The sequence below is a fragment of the Pezoporus wallicus genome, unplaced genomic scaffold, assembly GCF_028554395.1.
Source record: "Pezoporus wallicus isolate ANWC-B61680 ecotype Strahan unplaced genomic scaffold, APGP_CSIRO_Pwel_v1 contig_13721, whole genome shotgun sequence".
Classification (NCBI taxonomy): Eukaryota; Metazoa; Chordata; class Aves; order Psittaciformes; family Psittacidae; genus Pezoporus; species Pezoporus wallicus.
Genome location: NW_026640870.1, coordinates 322,372 through 338,735, shown reverse-complemented (window position 1 = coordinate 338,735; position 16,364 = coordinate 322,372). Strand labels below are relative to the sequence as shown.

Below are 16,364 nucleotides of genomic sequence, written 5' to 3'. Positions count from 1 at the left end.
ATGCTAGAGGACGTGTGGGGGAGATCCTCTGCTAGAACTCTGAGATCTGGAGATGAAGGCTCTGTGGGAGGAGGACAGAGGTGGCTGTGCTCTCAGCTGCCTTGGGCATGCATGAAGAGTGGAAGAGGATGGAGGGGGGAGGACTTGAGATGGAAAGCAGAGCCATGCACCTTGATGTGCTTCTCTGGCTCTGCTGCTGTGGAGCAAATGAAAGGCATCCTTTGTCCCTCCATCTCAACAGGAGTTTTCTTTCTAAGGCCCTTTCCTCGGTTGCCAACCCCCTGAAACCTTAACAAAGCTGGGATGTTTGTGGATGCTTCCTCTTTGCTTGTGCGAGGAATGAAGGCTTTTGGATGTGTTAAATAGCTCAGTGCTTCAGCTTCCCCCCCTCCCGATGGCCACTTGAAGTGTGTGCTCTCCTTAACACTCTCCTCTCACCTGGTTTGAGCACGTCAGCATGCTGGTCATCCTCCTGAACTGCGTCACCCTGGGCATGTTCCAGCCCTGCGAGGACGTGGAGTGCCAGTCGGAGCGGTGCACCATCCTGGAGGTAAGGATCCCATGCTGTCCCGCTTGCCTGGGGTGTGTGGGGTGCAGGGGTGGGGGGGTGGCCATCCTGGAGCTCCATCTTGTCCCTTCTTCCCAAAGCTCTTCCCACAGGGATGGTTTTCCCAATAAGCCACACTTTGGCATGCAAACCTACTTCTGCCACGGCCCTAGGTGAGACCCAAAGGCTGAGTTGCGTTTACCCCAGCGAGATCCTTTCTCTATGCATTTAATAAGGGTTGGGAGGCTCAGAACTGGGCATCCAGCTCCAAGTGGAGGTGTTGAATGCTTTTTACTTACAGGATGGCCAATGCCACAGGGAACCTCTTGCTCACAGTCCCTTCAACCCCAGCCAGCTCGGTGCTGGCATCTCTTTGCTGCAGTCCAGCCTGTGCAATACAGCACTGGTGACTTTGCCCTCTTATTCCCTTCTTCAGGAACAAAAACGCATGGGATGAGCCCATTCCTGCTCTCCTCTGCAGTAGAATCCCCTAAGTAACAGCACTGCCAAGTGCCAGGATAACCTCCATACCAACCTTTGGGAAGTGCATACCCATACAAAGCTCACAGACCCTTGCTGGCCGTCCCAAGCTCAGTGGGGCATCACGCTCATCACTTCATCCCTCGCTGCATCCTGGCAATCCCCTCGCTGCCATATGCCTGCGGGATCCGTTTTGGAAGCACATCCCAGCAGCATCTGGTGTGGGGGCTGCACCTTGGCGCTGGGCTTCCTGCAGCAACCCTGTTCTGGGGTTTGGAACCAGCTTTCCTTGTTCCTAATGCATTACGTCAACGCAGGCAGGGACTACCGGCATGTGGTAGGGTGGATCTGCTGCTTGACTTCTCTTGGAGTGTATCAGGAAAGCCAGTGGGATCCTTCCAGTTCTGCTGCCTCTTGTAGAGATCGGTCCAAAACCTCCTGCAAACTACCAGGAATAGCAGAGTTGATCATCAAAGCCTCCTTCAACCTTTAAAGAGTCTGCTAAATGCAGAGCCAAGTAAACCAGGTGAATTGAGGCACCGTTAGCGGATCAGTTTTGGAGGCATCCAGCACTGGGATCATCTCAGGAAGTCAGGGCTGGTGTGAAGCAGCACTCAGAAGGGGCTGGTCCATCTCCTCCACCTGAAAATGTCACACTGCTGGTAGCTGTGGGCCCCCAGATTGCCCATCACAAAGTGTCGCAGCCCTCCTGAAGGGTGACATTCCATGTGCCTGCTGTTTTCCTGCATGTATTCACCCACGTGGGGCTTTGTTGGTGGCATCCCTGCCAAAATGACCGGGCAGACAAAGTGAATCCTGCCTGCATGAGGAGGTGACATTACTGAATGGCTGTTTGCTTCCTTTTTCCCATAATTCAATCAGGTTGCAGTCACACAGCTTCCATGGGCTGTTCTCCCCAGAGCAGACACACATGGAATCCCCAGGAGCCCAGGCACTGAATCTGGAATCTGAATGATTCCAATGTATTGAGTAAGTGTTCTCCTAACGGGTTTGCAGGCAGGAACAGGCTGCAAGTAAAGCCATCGTTATCCCTCAGCCTCCCACTGCTTCCAGGCAGGAATGGAAGCCAGAACATGAGGTAGAAAAGCCTGAACTTCTTTATGGAGGCATTTGGATGCCAGGAATTAAATGAACTGAAATAACGGAGCAAAACTTCTGTGTTAGTTTATCAAGGGAAAGGTTGGTTGGTAAAGCCAACAGCCAGAGGAGACGGTGCTCGCACAGAGCCATGCAGAGCTGCATGGATGCACAGCAGGAACTTGGCTGCCATGTGGATGTTGTGTTGGTTATACCATTAATCCACTTAGCCTCAGTGTGGAAGTGCCAGACACAACACCAAACAGCATGGTCATTATGGGCTGGGTGTGGACAGCAGCAGCCATGGCTGTAGATTGAGAAGTTCCTGTGCCTTATCAAGTCTGTCACTCAAAACAGCAAAGCCTCTGCACGTGATTTCAAAGCAATCTGCAGCTCCTGATGTTCAAGTTTACAGGCAACATGTAGAGGAGTCTTTACAACAGAGTCTATTTCATGGCTTCTTCAAGTTACCATCCATGTTTTGTGCAGGAACCTTCCGGAATCTCCAGAAGGCTGGAGAAATCCCAGCTGTCCAAGTCCCCACTACTCTACAGAAGTCATTCTTTAAGTAAAGACTGGGGCATGTTCTATAGGGCAGCAAAGGATTAATTTGTGCACCTTTAATTTCTCTTCTTGTTTCCACAGTAATCTAAGCCCCTACATTTTGACCTTCATTAAGAGGCTCCTGTGCTGGGCACCCAGGATGCCCTGAGCCTCTGCACCACGAGGGACCGCTCCAGGCATCCCTCACGTGCAGCAGAACTGTCCTTATAGCTTCAACCTCCCTCGGTGTGCACATTCACTCCCAGCTGTGTGTGGGTCTGGGGGTAGGAACCTGGTCCCTTCAGAGGTCCATGAAGGCATCAGAGGTGAAGCACATCCTCCTGTGTTAGATGGGACAAACTCTTTCTGGTCCCTTCAGAGGTCCATGAAGGCATCAGAGGTGAAGCACAGCCCCCTGTGTTAGATAGGACAAATTCCTTCTAGGAGGTACTGAGCCACCCAGTCTGGTTAACACAGCTCCCACTGCAGGCTGCTGAGACCTCATGGACTCAACCACAACGTGTAGGCTTTAAATGCCAGGAGAAACATCCAGCCTGTACAACAGTGATGTCCTTCTGTCTTTGTCAGCAGATCAACAGAAGCTGCTAATGCTTCCCAGGCAGTTGAATGACCCCAGAGCTATGCTTACGGGTTACCATCACCCATCAGGTATTGCAGGTTCTATTTCTGAGCTGGGTAGGTGGCATTTTGGTCCCAGGGCTTTGCCTTGCAACGTCTGCCGGGGTACACAGAGTGTCTCTGCGGTGGGAACGCTCATGTCTCTGCTTTCCCTTTCCCTGCTAAGATTGCACAGCAGAACTGACTGTAATCATCTTTTACTGGTCTCCAGGCGTTCGACGACTTCATTTTCGCTTTCTTTGCGGTGGAGATGGTCATCAAGATGGTGGCTCTGGGGATCTTCGGGCAGAAGTGTTACCTTGGAGATACATGGAATCGGCTGGACTTCTTCATCGTGATGGCGGGGTCAGTAACAGAACCTCATACGTTTCTTCCTTGTCATGAAAGCAGGAAAACCCCAGAGAGCCAAATGTGTGCGTTGTCCTGGCTGGTTTTCATGATGCCTTGTGAAAACTGCAGGCTCAAGCCAGGGCACAGTCTCATAAGCCTCATTTGGTTTCACCTGTGGCAACCACACTGGGTTATGGGATAGGGTACAAATGTCAGGGCAAAAGCCATTGGGTGCTCAGTAGCAATCCTCTTGCCAGTGTTGTCTCTGTCAAATCAAGTGCATGCCGATCTAGTCCCTTGTGATGGCCAATGTCCCAGTGGTCGTGGTTAAGCCCGCTGGCTCCAAGGTGGATGGAAAAGCTCAGCCCAGCTTCTGCTAAGTAACACCACGAGAGTGAGGCAGAGAGGCAGAAGTTGGCCAAACAAGGAGAACGTAGCCCCAAAATCTGGTTTAGAACATTGAGATCCTGATGGTGGAAGCTGACCAGAAGCTGACCCAATGACAAGTGCACGCAAATGCCTCCTGGAGACTTCTCTTGGTTTAACACCATCCCCTACAGCTGCTTATTTGTGCAGGATGTGCTAGCAAACAGACACGAGGAAGAGCTGCGTGCTTTTGACACCAGTTCCCTCACACCCAAGGGAGAAACTGAATGGGCTGAAAGCCTGGCAAGGCTAAAACTTGATTCTATAAATAAATATGGTTTAGAAACCCCAGGCTCTCTTACCTGCTTAGGATACCCTAGGAAGGGCTAGACTGCTTTAATTATAGAGCTCTGCCTTATTTCTGAATCCCTGGGTTTCTAATGACCAGCCTGGGTTTAATTAGACCATTCCTGTAATATGCTGGGGCATTTTTACCCTTACGTTAGTGATGTACAATCTTCATTGCACTAATGGGGTTTTGGTTTGCTCCATGTTATTTGTTTGGAGTACAATTAGGAATGGCCTTACTGGGTTGAATAAAACATGAGCTCTCCTGAGCAGAGCTTCCTTTGAACCCAAGTGTGGTGTAACCAGGAAAGAACGGCAGGGACAACAGAAACAGCAGTTAATGATTTCTTCTTTCCAAAGCCTTGCTGCAGGGTTTGAGCCAGAAATAAGTAGAAGAAGGGGAAGGCTGTGGTTGCAGCTTGGTATCAGGAGCCTGCCATCCATAACCAGTGCACCAACAGCGTTTCCCCGCGCTGAGCCTGCAGGATGAGCTCTCCTGATGGGCAAGCAGAGGCTCCCCACAGCATCAAACAGGAGAATAAAATGGAGGCAGAAAGGCTGAGCCCTCTGCTCGTACCTGAGCATCAGGTTTGGCACCAGGATCTTTGTTCATGTCACGCTTGGGACAAGGGGGAAGGTGGCACGCTGTCCATCCGGTAGTTTTCCAAGGAAGGCTGTGGCCGGCGTATGTTTGAGAAGAATGGAAACAGCAGAAGCACCAGGAGACCCCAATGGAAGCAACCTGGCATTGCTCAGGTTGAAGATGAGAAGAGGAATGGCCCATCCCTGGCTGATCCTGGGCCATCTCCAGAGGATTTGGGGGATTCAACCGTACCTGTGACGTTATTTCCCAGCTCTAAGAGAGTTCTGGCCTGGGAGCTGAGCTGCCTGGTAACACCAGTGGAGGGCCAGGAGAAGCTGCGCAATGGACTGTGGCTCTTCATCTATCCCCCACCACTGTTCAATCCAGCATCTGCTCCCAAAACTGGAGGTGGTTTTAGGCAGGGAGCACTCTACTGGAATAACAAGAGTCGCTTTTCCCAGCAAGCAGATGGATGTGATAAAGTTACTACGAAGTTTGCTATGATAAGAAGGGAAACAAGTGATCAGCAGTGCTGCCTGCTTGGTTTGCCCCATTCGGTATCCTCCTGATTTGGCTAACTAGCAGTGAATACCAAGGAGAGCAGAGGGGAAGCAGGGAAACTACAAAACAAAGAGATCTCCTGCCTCTAGCACCAGCTCGTGTCTGAAGTTTGTTCCGGCACTGGAAGCCCTTTCATGTTTTCCTCGCCTCAGAAATGCACCCTGGACAATTTCAGACCAGATGGAGCTTACAACCTTTGGGTCTGTCCAGCAGCCGAGTTGAAAGCATTTCCCAAGCATCCAAAATGATGGCCACAAGAGCTGAAACCAGAGAGGTTTCTCGTGGACCCAGTCCTTGGAAACGTTGCAGCCTCACGTGATGATGTGCTTTGGACATCTTTAACTTGACAGCTAAAGGACTGGAAACTGTTCATGGCAGAAGCCATTGCAAAGCCTTGTGCCTCCTTTGTTTTCAGTGCACAGAGGTTGTAAGGAATCACCTACCAAGTGTTAGTCCACCCAGACCTCCTATCCCTCCATAATTTCTGGCTCCAGCAGGTTTCTGTCAGGCATTTCCAGGGAATTCTTGGTTTACAAGTGGGATATAAGAACAGGACCCCAAGCCCGGGTCCTTTTTCTCAAAGGTTCAAGCTGCTTGCAGATGGTCCAATCTGGAATCTATCAAGTGTTTCGGGTTGGCTTCAGTGGGCAGTGTAGATCCTCCTGAGACTTACTTTCAAATCCTAAATGGAGTATCATATTGCAAAGTATCAGGGTTAGAAAGTTAGTTTCCTAGGCCAAATCCTGGCTTTTTCTCTCTTATCAACCCCATTGAAACTCTTAAGGGCCAAGTAAAAGTGAGGCCCCAGGAGTTCACCCTTTAACATACCAATGGTTGCATGTGCTCCCTGGAGTACAAAACCAGCTCCCACTGGAGCATTTCATACTCCCTTTAGTTGCTATTAGCAGTTCAAAGCCTGTGTCACTTACACTAAAATCCACTTACTCCGCCACCCAAAACACTGTGAGAGTGCTGTACTGGGACCTCGCCAGCGAGCACATTCAGGCTTCTCACTGTTCACATCAGGGACTTTAAACAATGCTGTCTCTATCCCTGCAAGGTCTGTTTAGAGCAGACACCTGGTGCTGGCTCCAGGCCCCCGCTCGGTGCAGGTGTGAATGGGCATTTCTGATGGCTTTCCTGCTGTGTGGTCCTTCCTGCAGCTCCGGGCTGCTTCATGAACCCACATAGGGTTTAAAACCTGGTTTTGTGCTGTGCTGAGTTTTAAAGCTATTCATCGTGCTCGGCTCAGCTCCTGTGCATGAGCTTGAAGGTGGTTTTGATTTATAAAGACTCACTAACTACTTTGGGAATAACAACAAGTATCTCTGGCAGGTTATCGCTAAAACCAGCCCCAAATCAGCAGGCAAAAGAAAGCTAACAGGGCAAAGTCACCTCAGTGCAATGCCAGTGATACCAACCAGCTTCAGGACAAAGATGGAAGAGAAGCAAGCATCAGAACATCTACATAGTCTCAGTTAAACTTCCCAGAGCAGAGCAAAGCACCAAATACAAGGCTTCAGCAGGGGAGAACATGAGCACATAAGCAATGATGCACCTGAGCAAGGCTGGCCCAAAACCAAGCCTCCCTTTGCTACTGCCTGGAAACCATTCAGTTGTTGCTTAAGCCCATTTGGTGGTTGCTTCTTAATGGCATGTAATGATGTTGGTCCATCCTCACTGCAGGATGCTTCAAACCTCTCCTTTCCTCTGAAGCGCCTGGTTGCAGATTTCAGCTCGTATTTGCCTTCCTTCTCCCGTATCTGTTTATTAACAAACCCCCACAAAACAAAAGCTCTTTCTCCATGGGATCCAACAGCTTGCTCACAGGGTTGATTTTGATGTTGTTCTGTTATTTGAACAGGCGTGGTGAGAGATTTGTGACATATTTACAAGTGCTTCCCTCTAGTCAAACTCACAAATTGTAATTACAGCCATGCTAACTAGCCATAACCCCATTAAAAACCCAACACTACACCCATTTGCCACTCAGCTCCATAAAAGAGCAAGAAAATTGACTTAACATCCTTCCCAGCCTGGGAGAGAAATGTTTGTGTGAAATGGAGACGGAGCATGGGAAAGAAAATGTTCCTTATTCTTAATAATAAAATGGAAGCCAACTACTTTAACGTCATTTGTTGGCTTGGTTATTCACAGGTTTTGTCACAGGGAAAGAGATAAACTGGGGTGATAGCAGGGGGTATAATAGCAGAAGCATCTTAGGGACTTTGAGCTGCATAGAGTTGTGCAGTGCGGATGCGCTGCTGGCTGGAGCACTATAAGCTAATGGGAAGGGAGAGCAGCACGGCTGCGGGAGCTGAGCTGGGGGCTCCCAACTGCCCTGATGTCTGTGGCACTCACTTTGCTGCTCCTCGTTGTGCTTTCTGGTGTTTTACCTGTGCCTGCAGCCCATGATCCCAGGAGCACATCTGCATCATCACTGCTTATGGGGGTATTTTCTCTTAAGGGGGTGAAATAGTCTTTATGTCCCCCATTGAGAGCATTGTGAGCTGCAAATACAGATTGGGTGGTTTTCAAGCCTGGATGCGCAGGCAGCCCCAGGAAGCAAGCATCCCACATCCTGACACTTTCCCTCTTTCCCCTGCAGCATGATGGAGTATTCTCTGGATGGCCACAACGTGAGCTTGTCTGCGATCCGCACCGTCCGGGTTCTTCGGCCGCTACGAGCCATTAACAGGGTGCCAAGTAAGTAATGCCTTTGTCTGCAGCTTGGGCTCTGCCTGGTTCACTCCCCTAGGAAAACCAGGGTGTTAAAGGCACCCCAGCCAGCAGTAGTATCCTGTTCTCTCGCTGCTGAGAGCAAGTTCATTGATTTTACTTTATAATGGCAAGTTTGAGATCATTTATGATGATTATCAGTGTTAGTAAAGGGCAAGGGAGTGGATTTTATACCTGGAGGACCCCATTTGCATGGCTGTTTTCCACCGCTTTGTGAACTCGGAGGCAAATAACTGCTCCTAGTGCAAAGAAAATAACAAAGGTCCTCTAAAGAAAGGGGAAAGGTCAGTTCAAAGAAGGATTTTCTTGCCCTGGATGGGTTCATTTTCCCCTCTTGGCTATTTCAGGTCTTTCCTTTTCTTTGTGTTCAGGATTAGAAGCGCAGCAGCCTCTATTGTCGGTAAAATACCACAGAGGGTTTGCTGTCGTGTAGAACAAAATTGGGTTCATCCATGAGAGTAAGTTCAAGTGGCCCCTAAATCCATTTTGAAGTGGCTTCAGCTGCTTGTCTTCTAAATCCAATTTCAAAGACCAACCAACAGATTGAAAACATTTCTGGCCGGAATGGGCTGTCTGCTGAGCACTCCTTTTGCAAGGTACTAATTTCATAGCACTTTCATCATTTTTTAACCAAAATCCACTCAATTCAAACTGCAGCAGCACTGTACGGAAATCATAGAGGCTCCTTGCAAAAGAAAGTACATTTCTTGGTCTTTTTAAAAGCCCGTTTGAATGACGCAGCACTGATTCGTCCTCGTTGAGCATCCTGCCTGGATGAGCTGCCTGTCATGTCTGCATATCTAGGGACAGCAAACCCAGCTCCCCCAGAAGGGTTTTGGTTCCAGTGCCTCAGATGAACATGCAATGGAATAGATGGAATTTTACACACAGGACTCTGAAGTTTCTTTTAGTTACATTCTTCAGGATTTTTCTTTAAAAGAAAACATTAATAATCTACATGATTTTCACTGACTTTAGGAGTTTAAAACAAGACCAAAAGAAAGAGAGGCTAAAAAGGACCACGAAACCCTCCCGAGCTTTGTTTTCCCTAGTGAGGTTTGGTTACCAGGGTTTCGGAGCAGCCCGAAAGCACAACACAAAGTTTTCCACTGGGATGTTGAGCACGGTGGCTCCACGGCCTCCCTGAGATGGAAGGAGCAGAGGGATGCTGGCACATGCTTGGCTCGGAGCCCCACCGAGGTTTCAGGCTGGGGTGAGGATCAGGCTCGCTCTGAAGCTATTTAAATCCACAAAGCCCTTCATAGCTCTCCCTTGAAACAGTGGGAATGTCAAGCTGGGATTCAGATGTCCATTTACATGCCTATTAAACAGAGGCCCAGGGATCCCAACACCTCCAAGTCTGGGTGAAATCTTGGTCTGTCTCCACCTTGTGTTCTTCTGCTTTGGGAGTCCGATACTGAAGTTTTCAAGTAAGCCTTTTAGGCCATCTTCTGCTGTACTTGCTACTTCACTTCTTAGTGTTTTTCAAAGGATAGGCAATAGAAAATACTCAATTTTTTTTGTTAATAGTATGGGAGATTAAATCCAAAGAGCCCAATCCATGTTTAGAGTTGAGTTGCCTGTCCTGAGGAGCAGCTAGGCTGGTCTTACACCGCTACCAGCATCTTGAACAAGTGCCAGGGCAGGATTAGTATTATCTTAGCTCCTGGAGGGCAGATAATAACAGACTCCACTTGTTGATGAGACACTAACTCCATCCACTTTAACACCCATACTTTTGCTGTTTCAGATTGAGATAATCCAGGGTCTGTGGAGAATGGATAGTGACAGCCCTCTGTTGTGCTGTATTTTTGCAGTTTCCGGTAACAACAGAGTTACATTTCTAGTCTTTCATCTATGGGGATGCTACAGCTTAGCCAGGGATTTCCTTGGACGTCCACCCCATCCCAGACAGCACACGGCAGCACGTTGCCCTCAGCCCCATCCCTGCCATCCCCAGCAGCAGGACAGTGATGCTTCCCCAGCCACCACACCACTGTCAGGAGGAGGGTTTTCAGCTCAGTGGCAGTCACAAAAGGCCATGGAGCAGATAGGAGTGATGGCTGGGTCAGAAGCGATGAGCCTGGTGTTCAGTCACAGCACAGGGAAAGCAGGGACCCATGAGGAGTAGCCCGTCGATTTCTCCCTGTGATGTCTGGGCACTCGCCTGGGTTCCAGCCAGCACTATTAGCTCTTTGCTTCCAGGCACAATAAATTCACCAGCAAGATTATTTCATTTTTGTTTTGTTTGTTAAGAAAAGAAAGGAGAACCCTGGCCAATAAAAAGATCATCTCTATTCGAAATTATTCCTTGAAAATGACTGGAAAATGTAATTCCCGCGATTTATATGTTTGGCAGGGGCTGTAGTCATGGGATTTTTTTAATCATGGTCACTGGTTTTCTTTCAAATCCATTTCACTGCTTTATGTTGATTTTTCTGCTATGGGCTTTAAACCAGCAGCACATGGAATGGGAGCGAAGAGAAATCCTGCTCCTTGTTCCAGCCCAACCGATGCTCGTGCTCTTTTCCCATGGCACACTCGCCATTCTGCTGAGACCCCAGAGCACCCTTAGTGGGTAGCGAACAGATGGATTCAATCTCGAGGATGGTGCCACTAAACAGCCCAAAATACCAAAAGTAACTGAGCAGAAAACAGTTGTCTGGCACAGGGGGATCGATTTTAACCATTTTTGGGAAAAAAAGAGAGACAGTATTAGTGAGAATGAGAGGGGGAAAGAAAAAGGAAGAAATGCCCAGCATCGTCTTTCCAGTGGGAATGAAGTGTGTCTTTCCTGCTTTTCCAAAGATAGATTTGCAAGGAAAGGCCGCAGGGCATTGCTGTGGGATGTGCTCCTGGGGGGCTCACGCTGACAGCACGTGTTGGGAACGAGTGTTACAAAACCAAAACCTGTTTGCCTCCAGATCTGGGATTCCTCTTGCACTTGGAGCAGAGGTCGGTGCTTCCCATCAGCTGGCACCAGCGTTGCGGTTACAGTGGGTGGCAGGGATGCCAGCATCCTGCGCCGCCCCACGGCACTTGACAACATACACTCATTGCCAGCACCGTGTCCCTTCCCTGCAGGGTGGCTTTGGCACCGGGGTGGCACGGGGACAGGGTTTGGAGGGCAGCCGGCAGCGCTGGCACGGGGCCGGGCGCCAGGATCGTGGCTCCTCCGGAGAGGCATCCGCTGCCGGCGCCAGCAGCGGGGAGCCGCGCAGGAGCCAAGATGCATCTGGGCATGGAGACCTTGACAGGCTCTTGCCCTGGGATGCAGAGGTGATTACTCACACCTCATTATTTATTAGCACAGCTTTCTTGGCTTGGTTCATCCACTCGTGCCGCGCTGACAAGGTAATGTCAGCTCCGGCCCTGCTTGGCTGGGCTGCATTTCCGCTGGCACAGCGACACGAGGAAAGGGGTAATGCGGTGTGACGGGGCTCCAGATCCTGCCAGCATTGCTGCTGCAGCCTGGAGGTGCCAGCTTGGATGGGCACTTCTCTCCTGCTCCTTCCAGCACCCATCCTTGCAGCCCAGCATCATTGATTTAGCAGGGGAGGCGTCAGGCGTGAGGCGTGACTGAGGAGCTGGCTTGAAGGAAGAAGCCAATGTGGAAATGCCACTCTCCGTTCCAATGGGTGCCTGGTGGAGAGCAGCATCCTGCTAGGGGAAATGAAGGGAGGAAAGGCTTCACACAGGCAGGAAAAGGTGTTTACAGAGCAGAAGTTTAGGGGGATAAAATACCTCCAAAGGCGGCAGTGTCACCTTACCCACCAGCCACATCGATTTCCACTGTGCCATAAACGTGAGCCCTGCTCTCTTCTGAGCACCTGAGGCTTGGTTCCTGGCTTTATTCTTTCCTATGATTGAACATTTGTCTTTGTCTCTTCCTCTTTTCATTAGTCCTCCTCTCATCAATTATCAGCTGTTGAAATGATGGCTGGTCGGTATCTCAGAGATTCATTTAACCTCTATTGAACTGCTGAGCTGCAAGTCATTATTCTCTCTTTATTCCTGCTTTATCCTTGAGTTGGAAGGTGCCCTCATGTGAGCCAGGGCAGCCCCGAGCACCAGCCCAGTCCCAGCCTGCTTGCCCACGCTGCCCTGGACTCGTTCCTCAAGCTTCTTATTTAGGGTGGAAGAGCTTGCCCAGAAATCAGCATTACCCTGGCAGCAAAGGTGCTGGGAGAGCTCCTGCTCTGCCTGCGGGTTCATGGGGAGGTGTGGGACCAGCTGGGAAGCTTGCACAGGGGGAAGGGAAGGGAGCAGAGCCGAGGGTTTTCTTTAGAGGAAGAAACATTTGCATCCTGTTTTCCCCCTTTAAACAGTCAGAATTTCCCCTGCATCCCTTGCTTGGCAGTCCTGTGACCAGCACAGGGGGGAGTCCTCCATGGAAGAGGAATTGTCCATGGAGGAGCCGCAGTGGTCATCCTACACGAGGCTCTGTATTGTTTAGGGAACAATGAGAGATGTTCAATGCGTTTATAAATCTATCTTTTGTTAATTCCTCAGAAGGGTGATGGTCTGGGGGGATGTTCCTCCAGGAAAGGCTTTCTTGTTTGTGTGGGGCCCGTATTACTGAGAACATCTGAAAATCCCACCCCTAAATCCCCCCTTTGGCGATACGCTGCTCCTGTATGTGGCTAAGCCTTTTGCACTCTTTACCTTTCTTTTCAGCCTTAGGGCTTAAGGGAAACCACAAACACCCCAGTTCCTTTACCCAGGATGCACTACCACGCTGGGAATGCTGTGGCATTCACGCTCTCCCCATCAAAGGGCTTCTCTAACCTCTGTTCTCCTTCTCCCCACAGGTATGCGAATACTCGTCACCCTGCTGTTAGATACTCTGCCTATGTTAGGCAACGTCCTCCTCTTGTGCTTCTTTGTCTTCTTCATCTTTGGGATTGTCGGTGTGCAGCTCTGGGCAGGGCTGCTGAGGAACAGATGTTTCCTAGACAGGAATTTTGCCATGTAAGTACAGCAAAACTATTTCCACCTTTTCCTATTTTCTCTCTCTCCACCCCCCGCCCCCATCTGGTGGGATTGCAGGAGCTGAACTGGGAGCACAGATCTTAACTGGGCTGTCATCTTGACTCACAAGGGTCATAGAATCATAGGATGCTTTGGCTTGGAAGGGACCTTAAAGGTCATCCAGCTCCAAGCCCCTGCCACAGGCAGGGACAGCTTCCTCTAGACCAGGTTGATCCAAGACCCTCCCAGTTTGGCCTTGGACACTGCCAGGGAGGTTCTTGGATTCAGAACTCAAGTGTGGAGTTTTGGGGTTTTTTTTGTCTGTAAAAAAACCATTTGTCATCAAGTTACTGAGGCCCTGAAGTGCCTTTGTCAAGTTTTCCCCCTGTACCTGAAGGACAAAGATGTCTGTGGTCTGGATTATCTCTGCTTGAGGAAGCTGAGATCCCTGACTCCGGGATTTGAAGGATTTAGAACAAACAAAAGCTTTACAGCTTTCCTAAAATGGCCAATTCCCAAAGCTGGGAGGTCACCCAGCACACCACAGCACCGGCCAGGTACAAACAGCACCATGGTTGTGCTGCTGAAACACCCAAATATGAAAGACATTAAAGACATTTGTGCATCCTGGGACAGGCATCAGGAATGGGCATCACATTTAACCACCTGCTCTTTTTGATGCAACTTTAGATTTGGTTCTTCCAAGCTAGGCAATTGCATGGACCAGCATCCCTTAGCACCTTACCTAGGCTCTGAGGGTGCTAATAGCTGTTAATTGCCCTGATGAGCCTTACCTGGGACCAACACCGCACCCATGGCCCAGGAGCTCTATTTAAGCTCAGCCTGTGGCTCTTAGGCCTGGTTTAGAGCTGGGCTGTTGGTGTGTCTGTCTCCAGCTCTTTGTTCCCAGTTTCTTTAGCTCCTTCCTTAGTTCCCTGTGTGGGTTTTGCCTCTGGTTCATCATTTATCAAGCCTGGGGCTTCGTGAACCCTGCTGTTAGTTCTGGGCTCTGCCTGCTGTGATTGCACTCTGTCCATGCAGGAACTGCTGGCACTGGGATGTCTCCTGCCTCTTGGCTCATCCCCTGTCATGGGGCAGCCTGGCTCTTGCTGCTCTCCAGCAGTCCCTCAGCTTGATACCGAGCTTGGGCTGTTCTGCACTTGCCCCTTCAGAGGTGCAATGTAAGGGCACACCTTAAAACCCATCAGCACAACCAAAAGATCAAAGCCAAGTGCAAGCTGCCACAGAAGAAGGGAGCTCTGCCTGGGAAAACCCTTCCAAAGGGCTCCTGTCAGAGACTGCTGAAGATGTCAGTGGCTCAGAGGTGAGGAAATGCCTGAGATCAGCTAATCAGGGTAACTCCAGCTCTGTAAGAGAAGATAGAGCCCATAATTATATCTGTTTGCAATCATTTGCTGTCTACAATTTGTGTCTGGAAGACAAGCAGAGATTATCCCTCAGCTCTACCCCAGATCCTGTTCCTGCCTCTTGCTGATTACTCCTGATGGTTTTCAGCTCTCTGAGCCTTTCTCTGTGCTGCAGCCCATCTCTGATGGCACTTACCCCATCAGAGATGCTGAAGGGCAGAAAATCGATGAGTCTGCCACGTGTGTATGCTTCCACTCCTGCATCTTGATGCTCCAACCTTGCAAGTTATCTCCTGCATGCACAGCAGGCATCTGCTGGTCACCAAGACCCTTGTCACTCAAAGCAACCCCTGAGCTCTCATTTAAAAGCCTAAGAGTAGTGTTAAAGCTGTGCTCAGGTGGCCCTTGTTGCATGGGGCAGGCAGTGCTTTGAGGAGGAGTGCAGAGCTGTAATTAGCATCAGTCCCTCTCATCTCTTTGACCAGGTTTCTGAAATGCTCTGTGATTCCTGCAAAGTGGAGCTTTTAAAATTAACCACGGGGGAAGCATTTAGCTAAGTACAGATATTTAACAGGCCCTCAGGTAGTGGCCATTAGCAGCATCAAAGGCATCACAGGGTTTGCTTATCAGGGTCTTGGTCTCCGTCGCAGAAGGCAAAGTCAGGCTCCTTGTGCTGAGCCTCAGGAGCTTGCTTGAACAGGTAGGAGGTTTGTAAGAGGTTTTCTCCTTCCCACCCCACTGCAGCTCTGTGCTGGTTCCTGGGCCCCAGCAGCACATAGTGGTGAATTTGGGTGGCTGTGGGCTACGTGTTGCTTTTGGCTAAGTCGTGATGCCATGTGCTCGGGGATACTGAATGAAGTTACAGCATTCCAGAGGAGCTGGGTGAAATTAGGCTCCTGGCTTGCCCATGGGGTAGCTCTGTTGTCATCATCATTATGCTGTATAAGCATAACAAATACGGGTTGTTCTGGTACCACCACTGACTGGAGTTACTGTCTTGGTTTGTGTTTTGCTGGATTAGCTTAAGTCCTGAGAAATCTGATTGCAATTGAACCAGTCTTTCTGTTTCCAGCTAGAAACTATCCCATGTTGGAGCTTGGAGTGGAAGTTTTGGGGAACCCAGATGGAATTATTCCCATCTTTTCTGTCATTCCTGATACGTTCTCCTGAATCCATAGTTTTAGGCATTGGGATATGTGGTGGCCTTTAACACCTCAATAGCAAGTTGTACATGGGGAAGAGGCATGGAGTGACAGTAACAGGGAAAGGGTTACCTCTTCCTGCTCTTGTACAGATGGCCCAAAATATACAGCACTGGGCCCAAACTATCAGGTCCTGCAGGCCAGCAGCAGCATGCCATCTCCTTGCAAGACAGTGTGGAGATAAAGGCAAAGTCATGCCCAGGGTTGGATTTGACTGGGGTCCATCACTGTGTCCTCCTCCTCCATCCTTGTGCCAAGCTGCTGTGCTCGAGATCAGTGCTGGAGAGCACAAACCATCCATCCCCTTCCAGGGAGAGCTGTGAGAGAGAACAAAGCCAACAACAAAACCTTCAGCCAGGGGATGCGGGATTAAAGTTAAGCTCTGGTTTTGGTTAGAAGTAAACAGAATAGAGCTCTGTGGGAAAGGGGGAATGAGATTCTGGTCATTTAGTTTTGTTTGCCAAGTCCCACTAAATCCCAGTGGTGTTATTCTTAGCCTAACAATAGTGTTTTCCAGCCCTTCACTGGGCTGTGAGGGGCTGGAGGGTGGGCAGATGAGCTGTGAGCCCAGGCTGGGGCTGAGCAGATGA

At 49.7% G+C, this 16,364-nt stretch overlaps 1 protein-coding gene across 3 annotated transcripts in view; it reads left to right on the top strand.

Annotated features, from left to right (window-relative positions):
• Nucleotides 1-418: 418 nt before the first annotated feature.
• The window catches only part of CACNA1H (calcium voltage-gated channel subunit alpha1 H), a 118,009-nt gene continuing 102,063 nt past the window's right edge, over nt 419-16,364 (top strand). For all 3 annotated transcript variants that reach the window (XM_057420882.1, XM_057420881.1, XM_057420880.1), the window contains exons 1-4: nt 419-550; nt 3,519-3,652; nt 8,104-8,201; nt 13,046-13,205. In XM_057420882.1, coding sequence (XP_057276865.1) covers nt 458-550; nt 3,519-3,652; nt 8,104-8,201; nt 13,046-13,205 — 485 coding nt within the window. In that variant the 5' untranslated portion in view covers nt 419-457. The remainder of the gene's footprint in view (nt 551-3,518; nt 3,653-8,103; nt 8,202-13,045; nt 13,206-16,364) is intronic.